The sequence below is a fragment of the Podarcis pityusensis genome (assembly GCF_964106645.2).
Source record: "Podarcis pityusensis genome assembly, chromosome: 12".
NCBI classification, from domain to species: domain Eukaryota; kingdom Metazoa; phylum Chordata; class Lepidosauria; order Squamata; family Lacertidae; genus Podarcis; species Podarcis pityusensis.
In genome coordinates this window covers 7051996-7070139 of record NC_138037.1, presented here as the reverse complement: position 1 = coordinate 7070139, position 18144 = coordinate 7051996, and the positions used below count along the sequence as shown (strand labels likewise).

The window sequence follows — 18144 nt, the reverse complement described above, 5'->3', positions numbered from 1 at the left end:
TCCAGGGAGCACTCAGGGCTGATTTCCTTCAGAATGGATAGGTTTGATCTTCTTGCAGTCCATGGGACTCTCAAGAGTCTCCTCCAGCACCATAATTCACAAGCATCCATTCTTTGTGGTCCAGCTCTCACTTCCATACATCACTACTGGGAAAACAATAGCTTTAACTATATGAACCTTTGTTGGCAAGGTGATGTCTCTGCTTTTTAAGATGCTCTCTAGGTTTGTCATTGCCTTTCTCCCAAGAAGCAGGCGTTTTTTAGGTTCCCTTTTAAAGGAGAGCCTTCTTTCTTTCCTGGATCAGTTCCAGCAATACGTTGGGAGTAAGGCGGGCAGCCTGCGTGGCGCTGTTGGGTGGGTGGGCAGCCCAACATGTCTGTTTCCTCTCCTTATTTTTGCAGTCCAAAGTTCAGTTCTCCACATTTGCATATCTAACAGCTCACGAAAATCCGTCAGCCTTTTAGTGCGGAATTCTCCTAGCAGACACACGCCGGTATGCCATTTGGCATAATGAACCATTTACAGTCGTAAAGGTAAAGAGACCCCTGATCAGTTGTGGCCGACTCTGGGGTTGCGGCGCTCATCTCGCTTTATTGGCCGAGGGAGCTTGCATACAGTTTCTGGGTCATGTGGCCAGCATGACTAAGCTGCTTCTGGCGAACCAGAGCAGCGCACAGAAACGCCGTTTACCTTCCCGCCAGAGCGAAAACTATTTATCTACTTGCACTTTGACGTGCTTTCGAACTGCTAGGTTGGCAGGAGCTGGGACCGAGCAAACGGGAGCTCACCCCATCGCGACCCTCTGATCGGCAAGACCTAGGCTCTGTGGTTTAACCCACAGTGCCACCCGCATTAGGTCCCCTTTTAAAGGAGGTCCCCTTATGCGTTCGTACCCATAAGTTGCATTATTTGGAGCTCTGTATTCTGAGTTCTCACTGGCATCCAGCATGGAAATCTGCTTCGTGAGAATCTCAGCTTGTGCCTTTTAAAAATGAGTCTGGTTCTCTTGGCCAGAATGCCTGCCAGCAGTACTGACTGGAGGAATCGCAGAAGTTTATGTGTATGTGTGATTACTAGATTTCCAAGAATCGGGTTTTGGGGGAGGGGAGGGAGAGATTTCACTGCCCTCCAAAGTTCTCTGTCATTTTCTGAACCTGGCAAAAGAATGTGTAATCGGTACATGTATCTGAAGAAGTGTGCATGCAGGCGAAAGCTCCTACCAATAACAAACTTAGTTGGTCTCTAAGGTTCTACTGGTCTCTAAGGTGCTACACTGAATTTGACACAAGAGCTGTTCACATCTGGTTGGCTGCCATCCATCTGTCTCGGGAGACAATGGAGGAGTGAGCCTTTGAGGGTGCAGTCAAATTGTTGGGAGAGTTACAGCGCCTGCTGTGGCTATAGAGACCGATATGGGAGAGACCTGTTTTGTTGCCGCTGGGGCAGATGACGGTGTCCGGTTGTGCTGCACCTTGTCTCGGTCCATTCACTATCAGAAGCACAGCCAGTGGTGACCAGAAGAGAGAGCCTTTTCTGTGGCTGCTCCCATATAGTGGAATTTGCTCCCCAGAGACGTTAAGGCTGGCTCCCTCCTTGTCCTCCCTCTGCCAGCAGACTAGGTAAAGGTAAAGGGACCCCTGACCATTAGGTCCAGTCGCTGATGACTCTGGGGTTGCGGCGCTCATCTCGCTTTACTGGCCGAGGCAGCCGGCATACAGCTTCCGGGTCATGTGGCCAGCATGACTAAGCCGCTTCTGGCGAACCAGAGCAGCACACGGAAATGCCGTTTACCTTCCCGCCGGAGCAGTACCTATTTATCTACTTGCACTTTGGGGTGTGCTTTCAAACTGCTAGGTTGGCAGGAGCAGGGACCGAGCAACCGGAGCTCACCCCGTTGCGGGGATTCGAACCGCCGACCTTCTGATCGGCAAATCCTAGGCTCTGTGGTTTAACCCACAGCGCCACCCGTGTCCCTCTACAGAAGTAATCTCCCCAAATAACTGGTTTGCTCAGCGTGAGCAAGGATCAAAGCCTGCTTGCTGGCAATGGTTCAAATACCCATGTTCTTAATTTATTCGAGCAAAATGAAGCAACAAATTCCTGAACAGTTACCATAGATAAGCTCTCCCCCAAAACAACAACAACAACCACAGGTTGCTATGACTTATTTCTTGTTAACTGTATAACGGTGGATGGTCTGAAATAGCCCATACTGCCTTTATGAATAAGAGGTGATATGTAATACAGTGGTACCTCGGGTTACAGATGCTTCAGGTTACAGATGCTTCAGGTTACATACTCTGCTAACCCAGAAATAATACCTCGGGTTAAGAACTTTGCTTTAGGATGAGAACAGAAATTGCGGAGAGGCAGCAGCAGGAGGCCCCATTAGCTAAAGTGGTGCTTCAGGTTAAGAACAGTTTCAGGTTAAGAACGGACCTCCGGAATGAATTAAGTTCTTAACCTGAGGTACCACTGTAGCTAGGTCTGTCTTGTTGATTTTGGGGAATGGTGGGCAGTTTTCACTGCTCCCCCCTAGACACCCCATAAAATTACCTCTCCATTTTTATTTTTGCTTTTCCATTGCATCTTTTTAATTTGCAAGAAATGGACCCGTTTGCCGTGACACGAACAAGCTGCTGTAAGCCTTGAATATATGTACAAAGCCATGAACAACTTGAGTCCAGGGTACCTTAAGGACCAAGCTCAGTCATTGATATCATCCGAAGAAGCACTGTTAGTTGTTCCCCATGTTACAGAAGCCCTATTGTCTTCCACTAAAAGTAAGGCATTCAGCGTCACCAGGTCCATGCCGTGGAACTCTCTTCCAGCAGAGATACAGCGGGCACCCTCACTTTTGACTTTCCAGCATCTCTCGGGGAAAAACGTTTTTGTGCTGACAGACCTAAGTGTTTTTTTGTGTGTTTTTTAAAAGTCCCTCGAGTAGCCAGTCATTTTAATGATTTGTTCTGTACTGATTTTAATGGGATTTTTCTGTTTGGTTTTTGGATCGCTGTACCCCACTCTGATAAACGAGTAAGTTGACAGAAATGAGAAACGCAGTGCCAATGAAAAGAGAGTTCAGCATCAGCTAAAAAACAAAACAAAAGATAAAGCAGGCTTCCTCAACCTCGGCCCTCCAGATGTTTTTGGCCTACAACTCCCATGAGCCCTAGCCAGCAGCACTAGTGGTCAGGGAGGATGGGAACTGTAGTCTCAAAACATCTGGAGCCGGCTTCCTCAACCTCAGCCATCCAGATGTTTCAAGACTACAATTCCCATCATGCCTGACCACTAGTCCTGCTAGCTAGGGATCATGGGAGTTGTAGGCCAAAAACATTGGGAGGCCCGAGGGTGAGGAAGCCTAGACTAAGAAAATGCAGCCTGAGATAAAACAACCCTACAATTCAGCAGGACAAATTGAAACAGGAACCCAAGTCGACCTCATGCTAGTTGATGATGAAAAGCCTGGGCAGATGATAAAAAGGCCTTCATCTGGTGTCCCAGTAAGTGGGTGTCCAGGAAGAGTGTTCCCCAGAGGGGTGGTTATCATGCCTGAGAATGGCTCCTCTGTGGTCGTCGTCTTCCTGACTTGAGATGGCCGGGGGAGAAGGGGAACATGGCAAAATGCCTCAAATGAAGACTGCAAAGTTTGGGTAGACTCAAGTGATTGAAGGCAGCCTTTGGGCACAAAGGCTACCCACTTGCCCCGAAAGTGTGAGCAATGCAGTTAAGCTGCAGCCCTTTTCAGTCCCCACCTTCATTTGAATGGAAGGAGACAGCTTTGCGAGCGTCTCATCACACCTGCATCGGTATGTCTGCGAAAGGGGTGTGTCAGGGAACTGCCATCGGAGCCAGGGGGAGAGGGAGGGCTCCAGAGGGATTCCGGAGAGCGTCCCAGGAGGGAGAGAAGCAGCACATCTTCTGGGGAAGGAAATCAGCGTAGCACCAGTGGAGAAGGGGGGCAGATGGGGGAATCGGCGAAGTGGCTCCATGACTCCTCGCCGGGGACCAGCGGGGAGAGCACGGGTCCTCCACTGCCCACACCCTCCCTGCGCAGAAGGCTTCAGCGCAGGGAGAGTAGGCGGAGACTAGGCGTCAAAGAACTTCTTCGCTGGAAGGAGTTCAAGAAACGCCCACTGACGGATTCTGCCAGCGATTGAGACAGCCACGGGCGATTGGCTGTCCGGACAGAAAGGGTTCACTCAGGCAACCCAGCCAGGTGTGGCGCCAATTTACGCACGAGCAACCCCTAGAACTATCACAGGGTGCTTGGTGTATTCTCAAAGGCTTGCCCCATTATTTGGATACCTGGTGATGCAAGGCTCCAAATCATGGAGGCAGCCTATGTATGAGTGGCAAGTGTCCGCTTTGCAGCAGTCCAACTATGGCTCCCATCTGCCCCAGTGAGCATAGTCAGTGGCCAGGGATGATGGGAGTTGTAGTTCAGCAACATCTGGAGGGCCAGATGTTGCCCACACCTGGTCTACACTTAACTGGCAGCGGCTCTCTTGGATTTCAGAGAGTGGGCATTCTCTGAGCTACATAGAGACACCTGGACTTGAACCTGGGACCCTCCCCATGCAAATCAGATGCTCTGCCAATGAGCTATTTCCCCCACTAATGTATATTTTTGTGAACAGTCAGTTTCACTGGTTCCAGCTGTTAATAATAATTTTATTATTGGTCCCTCACCCATCAATCTGGACGGCTCCCAACAGATATAAAAACATAATCAAACATCAAAAACTTCCCTAAACAGGGCTGCCTTCAGATGTCTTCTGAAAGTTGTATAGTTGTTTATTTCCTTGACATCTGATGGGAGGGCATTCCACAGGGCGGGTGCCACCACCGAGAAGACCCTCTACCTGGTTCCCTGTAACCTCGCTTCTCACAATGAGGGAACTGCCAGAAGGCCCTCAGAGCTGGACCTCAGTGTCTGGGCAGAACGATGAGGGTGGAGACGCTCCTTCAGGTATACTGGGCTGAAGCCATTTAGGGCTTCAAAGGTCAGCACCAACACTTTGATTCATGCTCGGAAACGTACTGGGTACCACTTGCTAGATTCCTCCCTGAAATAATCGCCTGCTTGACTTCTGCTTGCTTTTGCACCTCTTTGCAAAGGAGATGCCAGGATGTACGGTGGGCGCGCGGGTTACAAACATGATCCGTGCGGGAGGCACGTTCGCAACCCGCAGCACCTCGTCTGCACACGCGCGGGTTGCGATTCGGCGCTTCTGCGCATGCTCAAAGCGCAATTTAGCGGTTCTGCGCATGCACGAGAGCCGAAACCCGGAAGTAACCCGTTCCGGTGCTTCTGGGTTCGCCGCGGTGCGCAACCTGAAAACGCGCAACCTGAAACGTCTGTAACCCGAGGTATGCCTGTACTATGAACTTTCTGTAATGCAAACCCCTTTGAGTAAAGAACCTACTTATCCTCTTCCTCCTTGCAATGGCTGGCTGTGAATCTGCAGGCAGGGAGCTTACAAGTTTGTGCTTCTGTCACTCTGGGCAGCTGTTCAGCTGTGACAATGGCCTTCTCTGGGAATGAGAGAGGGAGGGAGGGAAGTCTCTGGGATCAGAGTGACCTTGAATGCCTCTTGGGAGCGGTGCAAGGCGGCACCAACAGGATTTTTGCACCCGAGCGGGGCTTCCTCCTCCTTCTGTGACGAGCTCCGTCATGGGCTGCTCTTGTGCCCCAGAGCGCTGCCGGGAAGCGCTTGGATCAGCTATGATTAATTTGACTCCCTCGGGGGAAGCGTTTGCTAAGACAGCGCAGGCGAAGACCTGGAATGGGGTCTTCCGTCTCGCCTCGTCAGGCTCGGAGCCATATATAGCGTGCCTCAAAGCAGCAGAATCTCTTGCACGAGCAAAATGCCATGAGGCTGTGTGTTTTTTCAGGGGTGGTGCAAAAACGAGGGTCGCGATATTGCAAGGACTCGTTTGCACGGGACAGTGGGGCTCTTACGGGGACGTCGCTTAGTGGTGGAGGGTCTGCTTCACTGCCAGAAGGTCCCAGGCCCTGAACTGAATCCTGCCTGAAATGCTGGAGAGATGCTGCCAGCCAGTGTGGACAACATGGAGCTAGTGGCAAGGCCAGTGTGGTGTAGTGGTTAAGAGCGGTGGAATCGTAATCTGGTGAACTGGGTTCGCTTCCCCGCTCCTCCACATGCAGCTGCTGGGTGACCTTGGGCTAGTCACACTTCTCTGAAGTCTCTCAGCCCCACTCACTTCACAGAGTGTTTGTTGTGGCGGAGGAAGGGAAAGGAGAATGTTAGCCGCATTGAGACTCGTTTGGGTAGTGATAAAGTGGAATATCAAATCCAAACTCTTCTTCTTCTTCTATGTCCCTACTGCACACCCTAGCAACATGGGTTCTTAATTCTTATTTGTTTGGACCCTTTAGTAGCCCATTTCCCCTCCTCTGACTAAGGAAGTACCCTAAGCAGCTTAACAAGAGCAGAAATGACTGAAAAATAAATGCAGAAAATAACGCAAGCAGCAATTAAAAATAATAAAAGCTGGGGAGAGCCTTGGGAAAGAAACCTTTTTAAGGTGATTGGTGGATTGAGTAGCAAGACCAGTGGTGGGTGCAATGGTCAAGAAGGCGGTTTTTGCATGTGCTATAGAGGGAAGTGTGGGGCAGACGGGGCTCGTCCCCCTGGGAAGGGAGCCCATCTAGGAAAACTCATCCTAAACCTCCACTAGCTTGTGGGGATATCTTGGGAGAAGAAAAGCCCAAGGAGGAAACCCTACACAAATGCAAAGTGGATCCCCAAGACAGTTGGATGATGATGAAGAAGAAGAGTTTGGATTTGATATCCCGCTTTATCACTACCCTAAGGAGTCTCAATCCTGCCAACCTAGCAGTTCAAAACACATCAAAGTGCAAGTAGATAAATAGGTACCACTCGGGCAGGAAGGTAAACGGTGTTTCCGTGTGCTGCTTTGGTTCACCAGAAGCAGCTTAGTCATGCTGGTCACATGACCCGGAAGCTGTACGCCGGCTCCCTCAGCCAATAAAGCGAGATGAGCGCCGCAACCCCAGAGTCGTCTGCGACTGGACCTAATGGTCAGGGGTCCCTTTACCTTTAAGGAGTCTCAAAGCGGATAACAATCTCCTTTCCTTTTCTCCCCTACAACAAACACCCTGTGAGGTGAGTGAGGCTGAGAAACTTCAGAGAAGTGTGACTAGCCCAAGGTCACCCAGCAGCTGCATGTGGAGGAGCGGGGATGCGAACCCGGTTCCCCAGATTACAAGTCCACTGCTCTTAACCACTACACCACACTGCATGACACCTTGTATGGCTCCTTCTGGCAACTCCTGCAGCCAAGCTGGTGCCCAACAACTTACCCTGCTTTACTTTGGACCACATCAGCGAGGCCGAGAGGCGGGTCTTGTTGCCTGGGCAGCCCAGGTCCTCCACACACACATCCCAGGTTTGCGCCCCGGGGAGGTCACTTCAGTGCTCCTAACACAGAGGTTTGACCTCACCCTCGGAGGCACACTCCATTGATTCTTGAGACAGATGGATGCCAGCAACAACAGCAGTAATAATAATAATAATAATTTATACCCTGCCCATCTGGCTGGGTCCCCCCAGCCACTCTGGGTGGCTTCCAACAAAACACTAAAATACAATAACCTATTAAACATTAAAAGCTTCCCTAAACAGGGCTGCCTTCAGATGTCTTCTAAAAGTCTGGTAGTAGTTGTTCTCTTTGACATGTGGTGGGGAGGGCGTTCCACAGGGCGGGCGCCACTACCGAGAAGGCCCTCTGCCTGGTTCCCTGTAGCTTTGCTTCTCTGAATGAGGGAACCACCAGAAGGCCCTTGGCGCTGGACCTCAGTGTCCGGGCTGAACGATGGGGGTGGAGACGCTCCTTCAGATATACTGGACCGAGGCCGTTTAGGGCTTTAAAGGTCAGCTCAATGTGTGTGCATTGATCAGGGCTGGGGAGTGTATGGCCTTATAGATATTGAGGGGCCACAACTCCCAATATCTCTGACCATTGTTTATGCTGGCTGGGGCTGATGAGAGCTGGAGTCCAGCAGCATGTGGAGGGCCACACGATCCTTAGCTGTGTGGCATTTGATGGATAGGTTAGTTTCTTTTACAATCTCGTGCTGATATATTTCCCCCTTGCTGGTTTTCTGAGGGGTGCTGCAGAGACAGAAGAAATGTAAACGAAGCCGTAAGAATTGCCTTTCCCCTGTTGCTTAAAGCCACAAAGTGCCTTTGTCTGCGAAAGCTACACCTAACCAGTGCCAGAATAGCTCGTTTGGTTAGAGCGTGGTGCTGATAATGCCAAGGTTGCAGGTTCAATCCCTGTAAGGAATAACGGCATATTCCTGCATTGCAAAGGGTTGGTCTAGATGGCACCTTAGGGTCTTTTCCTACTCTACAATTCTGTGAGCTATTGCAGCCAATAGAGTGTGGATTTGCCCACTCTGTCCGGACCAGCAGATTCACCTGCCCACCCAGAATTTGCTCCTGAGGAGCAAGGTCTTTCGTTTCAGCCTGGCCGCAGGCTCCTATTGCACACTGGCGGGTCACCGCGACCCTCTCTGCCATTTAATCTGGCTCATGTTCATAATAGTGTGCTGGCAAGGGGCACCCGAGTTCCCCCCAGATGGCTTTAATAACTCTCTTTCTCCCTCTCTACGCTATCTGGTCATGATCAGCTCAGGATCTTTCTCCCCGAAGCATTGAAAAAGCAAGCGGATTGTGCAATTAAAAAAGAGAAGAAGATAATAAAGCGTCCCCTAGTCGCGTGCCAACACAGCTCAGCTGCAAAACTGTCAACTGCAGAATCAAGTCAGACTGAGGGAGGGGAAAGGAGGGAGGAATAAACTCCAAAGAGGCAGTAGAGGGAGAATGTGTGTGTGTGTGTGTGTGTGTGCGTGCTCAGATCAGGGTTGGATTATGCAATGGGGTTTTTTTTGAGGAAGGCAGCTGCCAAGGAGGAGATGCCAAAAATCCAGTCGCTCGGCTTTGGCCGATTATTTTGCTGTCGTTCCGAAGAAGCTCAGAAGGCAGCTCGGGGCTTATTCTGTAATGAAGTTTCAGCCGTTTATTTATCTTTCTTGTTCTCTGGAGGCAGCCACCCAGAGGGGAGGCTTCACTGCCTGACCCTCTCCTCCCAGGCCACAGATCACACCAGCCTCGGTTTGCACCTTCCTTGATTCTGTTTGGCAGACTGAAATGCGTCCTTGAAGCCTGATCTCGCCTCTTGCCTTCCTGGATAGAGAGGCTGTGTGTCTCTGTGTGTGTGTGTGTTTGAGTGTGTTTAGAAACTAGAATACTATACAAAGGTAACGTTTGCATTCGTCGCTCTGTCCGCTTTTGCCTGTCGCCCATGGACCCCAGAAGACTGCCTCAAAAGGAATTCGGCCCTCAGGCTCCCAAGCTTCCCTTCCCTCGTTATGCAACGAAGAACATTCGGCCTGATATCCTTTTGTTGCAGTGTTACAGCCTCCCACTGATCATTTGTTCACGTTCATCGCATCTCTCCTTTACTTAAAGGTAAAGGGACCCCTGACCATTAGGTCCAGTCGTGGCCAACTCTGGGGTTGTGGCGCTCATCTCACTTTATTGGCCGAGGGAGCTGGCGTACAGCTTCCGGGTCATGTGGCCAGCATGACTAAGCCGCTTCTGGCGAACCAGAGCAGTGCACGGAAACGCTGTTTACCTTCCCACTGGAGCGGTACCTCTTTATCTACTTGCACTTTGACGTGCTTTCGAACTGCTAGGTTGGCAGGAGCAGGGACCGAGCAACGGGAGCTCACCCCGTCAAAGGGATTCCAACCGCCGACCATTCTGATCTGCAAGTCCTAGGCTCTGTGGTTTAACCCACAGCGCCACCCGCGTCCCTCAGCCTCACCTGCGACACCCGCATCCCTTTACTTGCCTAACAAAAAAAACCCCTTTTCTGTTGTTGTTCAGTGAGTTGTTGTTTTGCACTGGAACGCTTTAATCTACCCTAATTGTGCAATCCCAGATTTGGGGTGGGGGTGGGGACTGAATCCCTTGCGCAAAATACTGTCAGTCTGCAGGCGACCGATGATGCCTCGGCCTCTTTCTCCAGCTGCCTCCCCCTACCTGTCTGCAATCGAAACCCTAGAGTGCGTCTTTCTTTTGAGCAGATTTACGTCTCTGCATCAAAGAACTTTTTCATCCCGGAATGGCTGCTCTCTACCAGTTGCAAGTTGCAACCAAGAGCTTCTTCAATGTGACTTTAAAGTTTTGGAGGTGATGCTTCGCCCCCGGCAATAATTTATTATTATTTTTAAAGCCCACTGGAGTGTGTGCCTTAACTCATCCTAATGAGGTCTCTTAATGAAGCAAACGAGTCGCTGTTTTTAATGGGCTGTAATTACCTTGGAGAAGGTGTGCAGGGATCTTCTGAGTGATAGCTGACAGGATCCCCCTGTGTGACGGTCAGTGGTGCGGCGGTGTGTGTGTTGTTGCTTTTTGCTAACTTCAGGTGTGATTCTCTCTCCCCTTGCTTTCCCCCTGGGAAATCTGGGTCCGTTGAAGATAAGATGGGGGTAGGGACCCCGCAGCCAGCAGACCTAATTTGGCTGACCCCCCAATTTATTTATTTACTGAATTTCTCTACAGTTTCCAAGACTCTCTGCAAGAGGTGATGTGGTTTAAGCACATAATAATAATAATTTATTATTTATACCCTACCCATCTGGCTGGGTTTCCTCAGCCACTCTGGGCGGCTTCCAGCAAAATATTAAAATACAGTAATTCATCAAATATTAAAAGCTTCTCTAAACAGGGCTGCCTTCAGATGTCTTCTAAAAGTCAGATAGTTGTTTATTTCTTTGACATCTGATGGGAGGGCATTTTACTGGGTGGGTGCCACCACCGAGAAGGCCCTCTGCCTGGTTCCCTGTAACCTCACTTCTCGCAATGATGGAACCGCCAGAATGCCCTCAGCGCTGGACCTCAGCGTCCGGGCAGAACGATGGGGGTGGAGACGCTTCTTCAGGTCTACTGGGTAGAGGCCGTTTAGGGTTTTAAAGGTCAGCACCGACAGTTTGAATTGTGCCCGGAAACGTACCGGGAGCTAATGTAGGTCTTTCAAGACCGGTGTTATGTGGTCTTGGTGGCCACTCCCAGTCACCAAATGTATGGTGTGTTCACAGCTGTGGTCATTGTGGCTAGTACCCATTGATAGCGTGGTATAGTGGACTACAGTGTCAGGCTGGGACCCGGGAGACCAGGGATCAAACCCCCACAAAGCACCCTAGGTGACCTTTGACCAGTCACAGTATCTCAGCCTCACAGGGTCGTTGTGAAGATGAAATGGAGTGGACAGGGTAGAAGGGTGTTCACCACTTTGAGCTGAGTGGTTTGTGGGGACCTGTACCTGTCAGGAGGCAGGAAACGGAGGAAGGGGAAGCTTCAGAGCTGGAGGAAGAGGCAGGCCAGGCAAGAGAAGGGCCAGGGGCTTTCCCTCCCTCCCCGCTTTCCCTCCCTCCCCTATACCACTGTCCCCCAGAACCAGGAGGGGATTGAAGAGGGATGAGCAGAGGATGTTTCCATGCAGGCGTAGTCTCCGGCTGCAAGTATGCAGCCTGTTGGGGGAAGGTACATGAACTTGTGGAGTGATCCCCTGCTGCTGCAATTTCTCCAGACCTGGGAATAGCTGCCTAGACCCTAGATTGGTGGGGTTAGTGAAGAAATGTCCATAGAACAGGCATGGCCAAACTTGGTCCGCCAGATGTTTTGGGACTACAATTCCCATCATCCCTGACCACTGGTCCTGTTAGCTAGGGATCATGGGAATTGTAGTCCCAAAACATCTGGAGAGCAAAGTTTGGCCATGCCTGCCATAGAACTACTTGATAATGATTTACAGATGGTATTTAACTCCAAGCAGAGTTGCTAAGATGTATAAGACTGAATCAGATAAGTGCTGGAGATGCAGTGAGACTGAGGATACGTTTGTCCATATGTGGCGGACCTGTAAAAGGGTAAAAGAGTATTGGGAAATAATTTATAATGAATTGAAAAAAATGTTTTAAAGCACCTTTCAAAAAACAAACACCCAAAATCCTTTTTGTTGGGGATAATTCAGATGGAAATTCCCAGGTGTCAAAAAAGGTTATTTATGTACGCCGCTACGGCGCCCCATGTTTCGTTAGCCCAAAAATGGAAAACGAGCGAGGTGGAATATGTGCAGCTTGCAGATCTAACTTATAGAATAAGAGAACAAGAAGAACATACGTTGGAAGAAGATTGGAAAATGTTTATTGAATATATGGGGAATAATTGTGTGCACTTGTTGGCAGCCTTAAGATAAATTCAACAGTGTAAATAAGTTTTGATGGAAGTAACAATGGAATACTGAATGGTTTAGTATGCAGGGATTTATGCTATGCAAAGCGAATCATGGAAAGAGAAGAAGGGAAGTCATTGATATTTTAAGGTTGTCTGAATGAATATTCTAAATTGTAAAACAGAAAATTTAATAAAAATGAGAGAGAGAGAGAGAGAGAGAGAGAGAGAGAGAGAGGAAATGTCAGTTCGCCTTAATAAGCAAGCCTGCTCCGTTCCTGGTTGTATTTCAGATATCTTGGTGGGGACATAAGGATGGAAGCCACCTGAACTGTCTTGGGCTCCATCCGTTCCAAGGGGAAGAAGACGGTGGAGTCCCACCACCACTTGGCTCTTCTTAACCTTCCTCTCATTTCTTCCCACAGCTGATAGTCGAAAAGACAACTGACTACCCGGCCGCCGAATACTCTTTGGTGGAGGATGTAGCCCTCCACTTCACGTGTTTGATGGACAGACTGAACGAGCAGCGCCTCTTTCAACCGGATCTGTGCGACGTGGACATTGTCCTGCTGCAGCAGAGGAACGTCTTCCCGGCTCACAAGGGGGTCCTCGCCGCCTACAGCCACTTCTTCCACTCCCTCTTCACCCAGAACAAGCAGCTGCAGCGGGTGGAGCTCTCCCTGGAGGCCTTGACCTCCCAGGGCCTCCAGCAGATCCTCAACTTCATCTACACCTCCAAGCTCCTGGTCAATGCCTGCAACGTGCAGGACGTCCTGAACGCGGCCGCCGTCCTGCAGATGAGCGACATTGCGTCCTCCTGCCAGGAGCTGATCAGCACCAGGTCCCTGGGCTTAGCCATGGCCAGCAACATGGCACTGCCTCCGGACAGCTGTGGCAAGGGCGTCCCGTCGCAATACTACTGCAACATCAAGCAGGAGATGGACCCGGCACCGCACCCCAAGATCTACGCCCGGGAAGGGAACGACCCCTACTCGGTGCGGGTTGAGGACGGTGCGGCGTGCGGGGGCAACCAGAACCTCCCTGCCGTGGCTGGCAAGAAGTATTACAAGGAGGAGAAAGATGGCGGCCCGCCCATCTGCAAGGTGGAGGGCGAAGAGCCCGACGTGGCCCTGGGCAGCCAAAGCTCTTACAACCGGGGAGAGCAGATCATCGTGGAGGTCAACCTCAACAATCAAACCCTCAACGTCTCGAAAGGGACGGAGGGGAAGTCTCCGGCCGCCGACCAGACGGCCGGCATCGCCGCGGTGATTGGGCGGCCCGAAGGGGAAGGGCGTGGCGTGGATGAGGATGGCGAGGAGGAAGAGAACGGGGAAGGAGAGGAGGAAGAGGATGACGGCGAGGTGGGGGAGGAGGAGGAAGAGGAGGAGCACAGCGAGGAGGAAGAGCTGGAGGAGACCACCGAGGAGGAGGAGGAGGAGGACGAGGAAGATGGCGAGGAGGTGGCGGACATCAAGAGGGAGAGGTCCGGGCTGCCCCACAAGGCCAGCAGGCCCTCCAAGGCCGCCCAGGCCGCTGCATCCACCAGGTCCCAGGAGGCGGTTGCCGTGGCGATGGAAGACGAGGAGGTGGAGGAAGCGGAGGAGGAAGGGGAGGACCAGAGAGGCAGGAAGAGGAAGAAGGAGCCGGACGGGGTGGGCCAGAAGGTGAAGCTGGAGGAGAAGCAGCACTACCCCTGCAAGAAGTGCCCCCGGGTCTTCAACAACCGCTGGTACCTAGAGAAGCACATGAATGTCACCCACAGCCGCATGCAGATCTGCGACAAGTGTGGCAAGCGCTTCCTGCTGGAGAGTGAGCTGCTGCTGCACCACCAGACGGACTGCGAGAAGAACATCCAGGTGAGAAGGGAGACCACTGCCCCTCGGGGTGCTACAGTTCAGCCCGTCCGCCCTTCGCAGGCTTTGGAGCATGGGGCGCCCTCTGTGAACTAGAACGGATAGGAGTCGTGACGTAGGCTGCTGCCTTATGCTGAGACAGACCCACTGACTGGCCCAGCCGTCCCGGGTTTCAGGCAGGGGAGTCTCCCACCCCTGGAGAGACTAACAATAACAGTAATAATAATAATAATAATAATAATAATAATAATAATAATAATAATATTTTCACACAGGAAAAAGCAAAAACAAACGAAACACGCAACAAAGACAATAAACTAAACACAAAAGAAGATGTGGAAAACCAATACATTTTTTGATGATGATGATGATGATGATAATAATAATAATAATAATAATAATAATAATAATTTATTTATACACACATACCCCGCCCATCTGACCGAGTCGCCCCAGCCACTCTGGGCAGCTTCCGATGCCTATAAAAACATACTAAAACATCCAGTGTCAATAGTAACAATCTGATCCAATATATTACAAAAAATCACAATACCGTGGTACCTCGGGTTACAGACGCTTCAGGTTTCAGACTCCACTAACCCAGAAATAGTACCCCGGGTTAAGAACTTTGCTTCAGGATGAGAACAGAAATCGTGCAGCAGCAGGAGGCCCCGTTAGCTAAAGTGGTGCTTCAGGTTAAGAACAGTTTCAAGTTAAGAACGGACCTCCAGAACGGAGTTAAGTTCTTAACCCGAGGTACCACTGTAACTTTAAAACAAACAAGTTATATCAAATGAAGTAATATTCAATAATCCATTAAAATCTAATAGTAAACAGTAAAATTAAACATCAGCAAATGATAATTAAACAGTTTACATACCAGTTAAAGTAAAGGATTACTGCTCCGTAACCAATAAGAACAACAGCAAATCGCAATGCATAACATACCACAAAACAAACAAAACCAGGATTTGAATCTGAGACCCGTTCTCGGTGCAAAGCACAGTTTATGAGATACTCCCTTCGAAGCACCTTGACATGATAACTCCCAGTGCAATAAAAACATATATTAAGCAACTGCAGGATAGCTCAGTCGGTAGAGCATGAGACTCTTAATCTCAGGGTTGGGAGTTCAAGCCCCATGTTGAGTGAAGGATTGCTGTATGGCAGGGGGTTGGAGATCAGTGCCAGACTTACATATATCATAGAATCATAGAATCATAGAGTTGGAAGAGACCACAAGGGCCATCAAGTCCAACCCCCTGCCAAGCAGGAAACACCATCAGAGCACTCCTGACATATGGTTGTCAAGCCTCTGCTTAAAGACCTCCAAAGAAGGAGACTCCACCACACTCCTTGGCAGCAAATTCCACTGTCGAACAGCTCTTACTGTCAGGAAGTTCTTCCTAATGTTTAAGTGGAATCTTCTTTCTTGTAGTTTGGATCCATTGCTCCGTGTCCGCTTCTCTGGAGCAGCAGAAAACAACCTTTCTCCCTCCTCTATGTGACATCCTTTTCTATATTTGAACATGGCTATCATATCACCCCTTAACCTCCTCTTCTCCAGGCTAAACATGCCCAGCTCCCTTAGCCGTTCCTCATAAGGCATCGTTTCCAGGCCTTTGACCATTTTGGTTGCCCTCCTCTGGACATGTTCCAGTTTGTCAGTGTCCTTCTTGAACTGTGGTGCCCAGAACTGGACACAGTACTCCAGGTGAGGTCTGACCAGAGCAGAATACAGTGGCACTATTACTTCCCTTGATCTAGATGCTATACTCCTATTGATGCAGCCCAGAATTGCATTGGCTTTTTTAGCTGCCGCGTCACACTGTTGGCTCATGTCAAGTTTGTGGTCAACCAAGACTCCTAGATCCTTTTCACATGTACTGCTCTCAAGCCAGGTGTCACCCATCTTGTATTTGTGCCTCTCAAATACAAGCTGTAGCTTAGGGCCCCACTCTCTTAGGGCCCCACTCTCTTGGGCCCCCCAAAAAAATTTAAAGAAAAAAAAACTGGATGTACATTTCCAAAATATAAGGAAAAAAAATATCCAACACAAAAAATGGCAACAGTTTGTTTGGTTAGGCAAAGAATTATAGATACCAAGAGACAGGACTGCTTGTAGATAGATATATCTCTTATATATCTCTTTTTTCTTGTATCCAAAAATGCAAGAAGGGCTTTTACACTTGCCAGAAGCTCGACTCTGCCCTCGCCGGTCTTGGAAGGATCCTTTAAAAAAGTCCCATACAACCAGAGAAATTGCGCCTGTCCACTGGGGGATATAGGAAGCCCTGAACACATATTTTTTAGATGTCCCTTTTACGATGTAGAGAAACCATTGACCCCCTGCTGGTGAGGCTTGCTGACCTCCCGGTAAAGCAAAAATTTGATCTTCTCCTGTTAGGCAAAGACCACAAGACGACCCGGATTGTCGCCAGATTCTGCGCACAGATCTGTAGGCGCAGACTATCCCCCAATTCAATCTAGTTTGTTAAGAAAATTCCCAAACCTGGATCCACGGGTGACTTTGGGTCATTTCTCTAAGGTAGTCTGTTTTAAAGTTTTTATGTGTTTATATGCCTATCGCACTTTTAAACTTAAAATCCATTCTTGTATATTGTTTTAAATGTTTGTTTTGTTATAGGGATTGTAGCTCCATTTGTGTTTCTCAAGCCGGTCTCTGACCGTAAAAAATTTGAAATCAAACAGTTTGTTGTTGACAAAGGACAGCTGGACATATAAAGGGCCCCATTACCTTCAGTAGCTCAAACCTAAATCCTGCCTTGTAGATGATCCTCATGGTCCCTTCCAACCCTATGAATTGCACATACGTTTTTGCTAGGCTCAGGTCCCCCTGACTCTCCCCATCTCCTTTGCTCTACCTGTCTTTCAAATCAGAACCAGTGAAGGCAGTGAAGGTCCTGTGTGAGAGCCTGGAGGCGGTTGGAGGATGGATGGCGGCTAACAGATTGAGGTTGAATCCTGACAAGACAGAAGTACTGTTCTTGGGGGACGGGGTGGGCGGGTGTGGGGGACTCCCTGGTCCTGAATGGGGTAACTGTGCCCCTGAAGGACCAGGTGCGCAGCCTGGGAGTCATTCTGGACTCACAGCTGTCTATGGAGGCGCAGGTTAATTCTGTGTCCAGGGCAGCTGTTTACCAGCTCCATCTGGTACGCAGGCTGAGACCCTACCTGCCTGCACACTGTCAGTCTTGCCAGAGTGGTGCATGCTCTAGTTATCTCTTGCTTGGATTACTGCAATGCCCTCTATATGGAGCTACCTTTGAAGGTGACCCGGAAACTACAACTAATGCGGCAGCTAGACTGATGACTGGGAGCGGCCACCGAGACCACATAACACCGGTCTTGAAAGACCTACATTGGCTCCCAGTACATTTCCGAGCACAATTCAAAGTGTTGGTGCTGACCTTTAAAGCCCTAAATGGCCTCAGCCCAGTATACCTGAAGGAAAGTCTCCACCTCCATCGTTCTGCACGGACACTGAGGTCTAGCGCCGAGGGCCTTCTGGCGGTTCCCTCACTGCGAGAAGCCAGGTTACAGGGAACCAGGCAGAGGGCCTTCTCGGTGGTGGCACCCGCCCTGTGGAACGCCCTCCCTCCAGATGTCAAAGAGAAGAACAACTACCAGATTTTTAGAAGACATCTGAAGGCAGCCCTGTTTAGGGAAGCTTTTAATGTTTAACAGACCACTGTATTTTAATACTTTGTTGGAAGCCGCCCAGAGTGGCTGGGGAAGCCCAGCCAGATGGGCGGGGTATAAATAATAAATTATTATTATAATATTATTATTTGCAGTGCATCACTTGTGGGAAAGCCTTCAAGAAGCTGTGGTCTCTCCATGAGCACAACAAGATCGTCCATGGCTATGCGGAGAAGAAGTTCTCCTGCGAGATTTGCGAGAAAAAGTTCTACACGATGGCGCATGTCCGGAAGCACATGGTCGGTGAGTGGGGCCGGGGAGGGGGCCCCGTG

General features: G+C 49.8%; 1 protein-coding gene across 1 annotated transcript in view; it reads left to right on the top strand.

Moving 5' to 3' along the window:
• The window catches only part of ZBTB47 (zinc finger and BTB domain containing 47), a 45556-nt gene that overhangs the window by 16074 nt on the left and 11338 nt on the right, over nt 1-18144 (top strand). The window contains exons 2-3 of the mRNA XM_080974080.1: nt 12722-14152; nt 17968-18115. Coding sequence (XP_080830206.1) covers nt 12722-14152; nt 17968-18115 — 1579 coding nt within the window. The remainder of the gene's footprint in view (nt 1-12721; nt 14153-17967; nt 18116-18144) is intronic.